Raw genomic sequence first — 10,548 nt, 5'->3', positions numbered from 1 at the left:
AACTTTGAGCTGACTCTCTTCGGAGACACTTGAAGTTAAGAGGGTTGTGTGAGTGCAGGCAGGAAGGAGGGATGCCGTGAGCGGGAAAGGATGGGGCCGGGCTCTCGCATCACATTCTTCAGCTCCTTTCCTCCCACTGGAGTGAAAGGAGCATGGATGAAGGGCAGCCGCATGTGGGGTTTCTGCCGCTTAGGCTTAACTCTTGAGAGCAGATCCTTCCCTCTCCCTGCTTGGAGAAAAAACTTCTCTGGCATGGATGCAAAATGCCAGAGTAACGAGCATTGGCAGGCTGTGGAGAAATTATGGTGGTCCTCGTCAGTTAAATTGGAGTGGGGGCTAATTAATTGCCATCTTTCCCCTTGGAAGTTTTATATGGGTTCATCTTTCCTTGCCAGGCATGAGCTTACCTTACAGAAGCTTGGGGCCCAATTCTCCACCATTAATTTGCAATTCCGATCAAATGTCAGCATCAAAAATGATAAAAATTCAACATAATTCACAGGATTACCATTATTTTTTGCAAATAATTGCATTTCAATATTTAAAAGAAGAGGGAATCTGACTTGAAGTCCTTGGACTACAATGCCAAAATTTCATTTATTTGTAATTAGAAATAAATATTTCACAATATATAATTACATATTGTTTTTGTGATTAATCACTATGCTTTAATTATGTTCAATTTGTAACAATGAAAATATATCCTGCATATCAGATATTTACATTATGATTCATAACAGTAGCAAAATTACAGTTATGAAGTAGCAACAAAAATAATTTTATGGTTGGGGGTCACCACAACATGAGGAACTGTATTAAAGGGTCGCAGCATTAAGAAGGTTGAGAACCACTGCCTTGCAGAGTGTCTTATGAGACTAAACCAATAAATATTATATATATATATATAACTATATTAAAAGTAACCAGCTGATGAATAAATTAGTAGACCGGGATGAGTGCTTATTTAAAGTTTTCCTTAAAAAGATCAATATAATATATCCAGGTCAGATTGGGAAAGATTCCTGACTCAAAACTCTGGAGAGACACTATCTATCAATGCAAAATAATAATAATAATAATAATAATAATAACAACAACAACAATAACAACAACAACAACAACAACAACAATAATAATAATAAGTTATTATTCAATTATTTTTCTCTAAACCTGCTTTCTATAGCTCAGTACAGAAGCTGATGATCAGATATTTTGCTATATATATTGCTAACTAGGCAACCTATATTAAAAGATATGATCAGGGTACATTATTACTTGTATGCAAATTGTCCAAAATACATATTTCATTCTTTTAAAAAACAATACAGCAGAATTAATTTGATTGCTTTGTAGACAAATGATATGAACATGATTTAAATGAAGTTGTGATTCTCCAGAGTGATTTTTTGTGGTCTTAATTATCAACTTTACTATCTTTTTCTAGGGACTCCTGAAGATTATTCCCAATATTTCAGTATGAATGCTACCACTGCTAAACTCAGCCTTCTAAAACCAATAAACAGGGATTTTCATCAGAAATTTGATTTAGTTATTAAGGTAAAATCATTGTTTAACAATGTAACAGTGTAACAAATACTTTGTTAAATATTGGAATCTATGCAAAACTGTCAGCTTATAATGAAATATTTTCAAAGTGTGGCCCCTTACATATATTGACTTATAATTCACCATTTTTATGTCAAAATGTAAGTAATCATTTCATATCATTATAACAACAAATCTGATTAAAATGCTCTATGGGAGAAAAGTTATATATTTCATACTTAAGGAGAAAAATGTACAAATCTGAAACCCAGTTCCAGATTTTTAACATGCAGTGAGTATTATGGTTAATAGTTCTACATATAATGCTCAGTCAGAATGAATTCTACTGACTTGCTCCCAGGTTCAGAATTTTAACTTAAATCATAATTTTTAAGCTGTGTTTCAAGTGTGTCTTGTGAAAGGTAGAATTTAAAATATCTTACAAAAAATAGGATTAAATTAATACTTGTTACATTGAGCTCAATTAAATTTTAATTTAATATTTCACTTTCAAGTCCTCCTGATTCTACAACTACCCTGGGCAGCTTGCAATTATGTAAAATAACACCATTAAGACCAACCTTTAAGGTTTTTTTTAAAGAATATTTGGGTTCACATTTCATCAGAGCCAAAATCAAAATCAAACAAGCAACATGATGGCTTAGCATGTATGAATCTAGTACCGGTTATCAACACTTCTCCATTATTATCCATCTTGAAGTTATCACTAGAAAGACTATCCTCTCCCATTTGTAATGTGTTTGTTCTTTATCTTTTCATCTGAGGGAGATTAAAACATCTCTCTCCCTGTCAATATTTTGCTCTAAAATCTCATTTTTTGCATATTCAGGGGTGCAAAAATAGTTAACAAGATTAAGAAAGCATGCTTACTATGCAAGAACTACATCACTTTCCCTTGGGGATAATTCAAGATTAGACTGCTTTTCTTTCAGAGTCACTAATCAAGTATTTTCACCTTCTCTATGTCTCAGAAAAAGTCAAGGTAAAGTTCTTAGGAAATCCTTAAGGCCAGAGGAAGATAAAGTATGTGTTTACTTAGACTGCCTCTCGTCTACCTATCTCAGCACTAGCCTGAAAGAAGTAGATACTTTATTTTTTTTAAACAAGTTTTATTAATTTTACAGTTTTACAAAAATCCAAGTATTAAAGAAGCAACATGGTGATTGGGTAATCCATAATCCAATAACAAGCTCTTTCATACATATGTCAGGTTACATCATCAAAATTTTCCTCTCTATTTCCTTTGGTTATTATATCACATTCAAATTAATACATTGCTAGTTATAACTCAATCGCTTAAGACATTTATCAATATATTTTAACTTATACGTATCCATGTCCTGTTTTTAAATTTTACCTAATTTCAATTACAGTATTCCAGTTAGCTTAATATCCATAGTATTTAAATTTCGGGTAAGCCAAAGTTCCCTTAGGTCATTACAAAATAGTTGTCATATCTAAAATACACTTATTATTTACTCAAATAAATTCTTACTTTATTTCACAAACATATTCTATTTCTCATCCTAGTACCTCATCACTTACTAATAAAATAACCTTTATCGTCTCAATCCAACTTCTCTATTATAATTCAAAACTATTATTCTAGTGACTATTTTTTATTTCCCTCATAGGTCTAAATCCTAAATATTAAATCAGTTAGTATCTTTTAAAATCTCCTTAGCCCATTAAATGAGATTTTAGGCTCTTCCATTATAGGTCACATTAAAAAAACACATTTTTAAGTCTAACTCTAGCTTTCTTTTTGTGCCAAGCAGGCTTCCATAGCCGTGTCTTTAAATCCTCAGGTGGATCTCCCTTCATTCCTACACATGTTATTTGAATCAAGGGAGATCATCCAGTTATCAATTTTTCAAGGGAGCTGGCCCCTTCATAATCATTGGATTTTTGGCCTAATAATTCAAATCTCCATGTTTGGCTTAGTATATTTGTCATCAGTTCATCTGGTCTTCTTCTTCTTCTGGTTTCAGCTGATTTAAGTAAAAAGTCATGTTCAATGCTGTAATTGTTGTTTGGTTGTCTGCGTTGTCTAGGTTCTCAATGTGCTGTACATGTTGGTCTTCAGCACCTTCCATCTTACTATTGCTTTCTTCAGTTTCTGTTGCTTTTTGAATTGCAGATTTTTTAGTTAAGATCAAGGTTTGGCTATCAGGGTTTTCAGTAGGTTGTACCTGGTATTCTTTAAAGTCCACTTTGATGTTAATTTCTTCCTTTTCTGTTGCATTTTGGATTGTAAGTTCATCAGTTGAAATCTGGGCTGCATTTTGTAACTTTAAGGTGAAGCCTTTATCTTTCAATCTGGAATTTATTAGCTCAGTAGCCTCAAGGATTTTTTCAAGTATAAGTTTGTAGTTACATTGTGGGTAGTATTCCTCCATTTCTATGGTGTTTATAGATAGTCCTTTACTGGAGGCTATTTTTGAGAAAAGTCAGTAAATGTCCACCTCCACTATAAAGAATTGTTTTCACCACCCAGCTGTTTCAAATTCTTATCTTTTTTGATAGTGCCAAGGACAAATCTTAGTCTCACAGGTCTCCCAGTCAAAAAGAAATTCACTTGCTATACCCAGTTTTGCCACAAGATGTCCCCGGTAGCATGTAAAGTCTTTTTCCAAACTCAAGTTAGGCTTTTATCCAGTTTTTTAAAAATGTTCTTTTTTTTTCAACTTAGCAGATAGGTAAGGTAATAGGTCCCCGTAGAAATAGGAACTTTTTGGGACACCATATATCCAAAAGGTGCAAGTCCAATTATTTAGTTGTTTAGTTTAGTTGTTCTTTTCCCCCCCCAAAGCTTTATATTCCCAGGGTAGGCAGAAACCACCAATTTAAGAGGGGGGGGGGGCGAAATTTCCAAAGGCTTTTACAGGAAGATAGTTGGGTTACAAGAAAGGTAAGGTAAGGTCTCACCCAATTCCTCCACGGTGCTTTCGTTGTGCTTGGTAGTGCTTTTGGCTTTTGGCTGGTACGGCTTAGTGATTGACCATGTTAATGGCCGATCTTTTCTTCGTTGGTCCAAAGGAGCTGCCTTAGATCAAACGGAAGGGCTGCTGCCCTTCTGTGATCTGTCAAGGATCCTCCTCACGGTGGTCGCCCCTCCAGGGTGACTTTCGATCCTTTTCAGGGTCTTCCGACAAAGGAAAACCGGATGGCAGAGAGAGGTTCTCTTCTCACGTCTGCCGGCGCCGTGATCACTGAAGTAGATACTTTATGATGTTTGAAACATTAGCAACTATTCATAACATTTTTCTTAATCCGAGTCTAAATAGAAAAGCTTTCCTTGAGTTCAGTTCAATTTCTGGTGATTACATGGCTGAACCATCTAGTTTTTATATCAATAATCTGAAGTAATTTGCCATTAACTTGCTCCAGGACCCTTTTTTTCAGCTTTTCCATTTCACCTACCATTTTGGAATTTCTTTTGATCTCTCAAGCACTAGCCAGTTTTGCCATAAAGGATTAACTAGGAATTGCTAGTTAGCTACAGGTTTATTAAAGTAATGTGCTATATATTTCAAGCCACCTGAATTATCTCAACAAGCCTGGCATATTAATTTACAGTGAAGGAAACTAACAAATATATTACTGGATTCCTGAGGTTCTCTGAGTTTGCAGACAATTCATTTACCCAACTAGGTAACTTCATTCGTGCTAGTGATTATGGAGGTCGTTCCCTGTTTCTATACAGTAGCTTGCTCTGCTGGTGTTGGTGAGCCTCCCTGGTCATTCTTTGATTTGGGTATTCCTTTTTCTTGATTGTTTTTCTGGTGTTATGCCCTGCTTATCTTGGTATTAGCTGCTGGAGAGGATGTCTTCTGGTCTTTTTGTTTCTTTTGTAGCTTCTCTGTATCTTTTGAATGGTATGTAAATATAATTTATCTCTATATGTATATTGGTCACTGATTTGTCTGAGTGCCAAGTTTCCAGGAATTCCATAGCATTTTTGGATATAAAGTTGCTTAAGATGCTCACAGTATTCAACATGTCCAGCCACCCATTATCCATCACAGAACCATTATTCCCCAAAAGGCTAATCTGTCAGAATTCCTTGCAGCATTAGAACCATCATTGTCTTATTGCTATTCTGTATTCCTACAATGGTAGCCAAACTAACCCTAGAGGTGTCTAGATACTAAATCTTCTCATCAGTTTTCTGCATGGATTGGACATTCTACTAATCCAAAGATTATTTTTTCCTTTCTTAATCTAGTTAAAAAAAACCTACCAAGTGAAATAGGAAAGATGGTAAATTCATTTAGGAAACAAATATGAAAAAGTACGGTATGTAACTGGCAGTGCCAGTTCCTTTGCAGAGATGTTTCCCCCTGTTTTCTAGCACTTCCCAAAATGGCCAAGTGACCTCCAGGACATTGACATTTTTTGTGGAACTGGATTTTCCTAGCTGCCATTTATCTCAGCTTGGAATGTTTAATCTCTGGACAAAATTGCCAAATCCCTTGGTTCTATCCCTGGTGAAGCAATGGTCAAAGTGCGATATTACAGGCAAACTCTGCTCACAACCTGAAGTTTGATCCTGATGGGGTCAAGGTTGACTCAGCCTTCCATTGGTAAAATGAGGACCCAGATTGTAGGGTGAAATATGCAAATAAAGCTTATATTGTAAACCAACCAGAGAGTGCTGGAAAGTGGTATATAAGCCTAAATGCCATTGCTATTGCTATTGCTACCTGTGCTCTATTGAATACTTTCAAAAATAAGTGAGGAGTAGTTTCAGATTCCAACACCCCTCAAAAATATTTATTTTATTGATACCTCATTTATAAAACTGAGACATATGTTACCTTGGAAAAAATGTAGGAGGACCAAATATTCACATTCAGAATCTTCTTTGTAAGTTCTAATTCTTACACTGATCCCTTCTGAATAGATTTATTCATTCACTTTCAAGCAAAAGGCAGAATAATAGTTGATCTAAAGCTCTGGACTTTGGAACTAATTTTTGCTGCAATTGCATCTTTTATATCTGAACATATATTATCAAAGGAAATGGTGTTCCTTTTCTACCAGGGAAAAAAATGCTGGCTTTAAAGAACAGAGCAACTGGCTTTTATTATTGCTTTGATATTTTTGAAAACTGTTATCCAGGGGAAAAAATCAGTTGTTTACTTATGAACAAAACAAAAACTTGAGCAAATATATAAAATTCCCTTTTTTAGAAATGCTTAGTTTTGTCTGGCTTCTGATAATCTTTATTCCCAAATGTGTTTTTTAAAAAATACACTTGTAATTAATGGAATGAGAACTTTTAAATTAAAAAGTTTAAACATCCAAATTCATCCACACAAATTTATCCGATTCATTGATAAGGCATATGTACCATCAAATTACGTAACAAATTTCAATTAGTTTTTGTTCCTGGGTAAAAAATGTGTTTTCCTAATCCCTTATGCCTAAAATAAATAGAAAATAGCTATTTTCTCTAGCTGCTTAAAAAGATAAAAAATTCCCTGTTTTGTCTGCAGAAATGTGAAACTTTTGTAGGCTATGGTCACTAAATCAAAGTTTGTGATGAATATAGCCATTTTTGCATAGGTTTTAGACATAAGGATATAAAACTTAGAGACAGGAACAAAAATTATGTTACCTAGTGTGATTTGTTGATTGTTAGTGACCACACAGATTTCCCCCCCAAAAGATGTCTTCCCACTCTTGTCCTTCAGGTCTTCCAATGGTGCACCAATAATCACTATAACCGAGTCTGTCCATTTTGTTGCAAATAGAATAGAATAGAATAGAATAGAATAGAATAGAATAGAATAGAATAGAATAGAATAGAATAGGAAGGGACGTTGAGGTCTTCTAGTTCAGCCCCCTGCTCAGCAGGAGAACCTATACCATCTCAGACAGGTAAATGTCTAGTCTCTTCTTAATCATCCTCTTCTTTCTGCTTCCACTTTTCCCAGCCTTATGAATATCTAAAGAGAGATAATTCTTTGCGTAATCTGTCCAAAATATGATATTTTAAGCTTGATCATTCATGCATTAAGTGAGAACTCTGAGTTGATTTGTTCGATGAACTATTTGTTTGTTTTATTGGCTATTGATTGTATTCTCAGGAGTTTTTCAATGTCAAAGTTCAAAAGAATTAGTAGTCTTTTTATCCTGCCTTTAAAAAAAAAATTCACTTCCACAGACCAGGGAAAACCTTCACTTGGGTGCAGACTTACCTACATATTTCCTAATGCGCCTTGTAGTTTTGTGATACATTTGTAGTGTAGTTTTAATATGACTGTTCCGGGTGTAATAGGTTTATTTTTATGAGTTAATGAGAGACTTTCATTTCGGGGAAAAAAATAGTCTATATAGTTTGTGACATGCTTCTAGTTATTCATTACAGCAATGTGTGATGAATTGCTGGCATCTAACTTTGCTACATAATCCAGCTGCAATTAGAAAGAAATACAAATATGTCAGTAAAAAGTATCTCCACCCTAAAATACAAAATTAAAACCAATTAATGTTAAAAATGGCAGCAGGAATTTATAATATATTAACTTTTTGCTTTTGCAGGCTGAACAAGACAATGGTCATCCTCTTCCAGCCTTTGCTAATCTGCATATTGAAGTTTTAGATGAAAACAATCAGAAACCTTTCTTCACCAAATCAACATATGAAGGCTTTATTTCAGAATCTTCCCCTGTTGGTACAACTATTTCTGATAACCAGAACTTGACATCTCCACTGCATATCATAGCTTTAGATAATGATGTTGAAGAGGTTTGTATTTGATCACACCAATTTGTGCTTTTGGGGATATGCAACAGATGTTCCAAATGTTAAATTCTGTTTAGTCTTCATGCTGCATGTAACATGAAAAAGAAAAAGAAAAACTAAGATTTCAGAAGTTTGAGAACCAGTTATTAACAATTTATCCTTCTATTAAATTTTTCATTGTTAATCATTTGTGTCTAATTCCAAACACAATAAATTGTATTCTAAACACAATAAATTTTCCTTAATGGATTCAGCAATTGAAGTAGTTTTTGCCTATAGTGAAATCAACATAATAAGGATTATGGCCCCAATTAGTTTTTAATTTGGCCTTATTGGTTCAAGCCACTAAATAAATTCATGCAGAAAGAAATATCAGGGTTTAACAGAAAGAAGACATATTTAAGATATTTTGGTAACTCCATCCAATATTACTTTTTTAATATTCAGGGGAAAAATGAAATGGTTTCTATTTTGAAGAAAGAAAGTTGAAATTCTGCTTGAATTAAAAATAGAACATGATCTCACACATAGGTATAATTAGAGGATAATGACTTGCTACACTTTTAAAAGTTATGAAGTAGACCACAGGTGTCAAACTTGCCACGTCACATGATATGTCACGACATATCGCGACTTTTTTGCATTGCTGGAGCTGGGGTGGGCGCGGCCTCCGTATGATGCAACTGGCCCTTGGGCTGGCAGTTGACACCCCTGAAGTAGACATATTTACCCCAAAGAAAGATAAACCTTTATTTAAGATGATTCCTCCCTAAATGTGAGATAGAAGAAAATATAGCTAGTTACAACATTTTATCTTGTCAAGGTTGCTGAAATAAATTTTTCCCCAGCAATAAATATGTCCATGTCACACACTCACATACCTGCCTGTCAGCAGCCATGAGTTATATAAGATACTCTATTTATCCCATTTATAGAATTGTTTACCCAGTGTACTCTAACCATTCTGATTCACAGATTCACTTTCACACCAAAAAACACAGAGATATATCATCACATTCCCTTTCCTTCTTTCAGCAGAAACAACAAAAAAGATGGGGGGGACTAATAAAAGAGATAGGAAGAGGGATAACTGCACTAGAAGAAGAAGGGGAGAAAAAGAGGAAGAAGAGATAGCAGAACAGAGAAGGAAAGAAAAGTAAGGAAAACCAAGTTTAGGAGTTAGGAAAAAAATGTTAAAATTCATCATGCACAGCTAATCTTCAAAAACGCTGATGTCTTTCAGCAGCCCACAGTGTATTTTATTCTTCTTAGCCACACAGGATTACCTCTTTAAGTCTCAGGTAATTATCAGGATGGGGGGAGAACTCCTCTTCCTATTGGTAAATATGATACATCTTATCTTTCAATAATGAGAAAAGCTACTCTTCTCATGTTTTAATCCCTAACTGATCTGCAGACCGTCTTGGCTTCCCTTTTCGCTTTGTGTGTATTTTTTAGATTAGCATATATCGCTGCATTAAATGTATTTATTTTTTCTCTTCTACTTAGGCACTGCCCAAGTCCAATCAAGTCTGGGTGGCTCATAATATCAGAATAAAACAACACTATGCAAGCAAAAAAGTGTACAACCCTAACAGCAAATCCATTCAGTGATACAAATAGATCAAACATTGCCAGAAGGCTCTCAGCAATATAACCTAGAGATTTTTGTATCCCTTACCACCCTCAAAACACACACAGAGACCCTTTGTTCTTTCAATCATATGTTAAATTGGTCTCTCTCTCTTTTTTTTAGAATGTGCATTTACATACTTGACAGTGAAAAGCTACACTTACTGAAATAAGGGCTAGTTGTAAGTCACTCTTTTCAGTACCATTGTAACTTCAGATGGTTGCTCAATGGATGGTTGAAAGTCAAGGAATAGCTGTATTTCTTTTCAGATAATTCAAAAATCTCAAGTTTCCAATTAATCAACAGATGAACTGACATGCTAAATATCTTCATCATAATAATGTATCATTACATGAAGAGAGAGAAAAAAACCATTGCAATATTTTTGGAAAGGGATTGCATTGACACTCACACCCCCATTCCTCTGTGTCTGTGCACCGGCGAAATGGAGGGTGGGGACGTGACTGCTGGGTTACAGCCCGAGCCGGATTGGATGGGGGCGAACAAGGAGCAGAAGAGGGTACAACTAGTTGGCACTTGTGTGCCAGGTGAGGCTAAGCGTCCTCACGGTGCACGGACACGGAGGAATGGGGGTG

General features: G+C 35.0%; 1 protein-coding gene across 1 annotated transcript in view; it reads left to right on the top strand.

Annotated features, from left to right (window-relative positions):
* The window catches only part of PCDH15 (protocadherin related 15), a gene marked incomplete at its 3' end in the record, with an annotated part of 345,211 nt that overhangs the window by 154,065 nt on the left and 180,598 nt on the right, over positions 1-10,548 (top strand). The window contains exons 8-9 of the mRNA XM_015820330.2: positions 1,445-1,557; positions 8,116-8,322. Of these exons, the coding sequence (XP_015675816.2) occupies positions 1,445-1,557; positions 8,116-8,322 (320 nt within the window). The remainder of the gene's footprint in view (positions 1-1,444; positions 1,558-8,115; positions 8,323-10,548) is intronic.

The sequence above is a fragment of the Protobothrops mucrosquamatus genome, unplaced genomic scaffold, assembly GCF_001527695.2.
Source record: "Protobothrops mucrosquamatus isolate PMUCROS unplaced genomic scaffold, P.Mucros_1.0 scaffold1121, whole genome shotgun sequence".
Lineage (NCBI taxonomy): Eukaryota > Metazoa > Chordata > Lepidosauria > Squamata > Viperidae > Protobothrops > Protobothrops mucrosquamatus.
The sequence above is the reverse complement of the archived record's forward strand: the minus strand, read 5'-3'. Positions and strand labels throughout refer to the sequence as shown.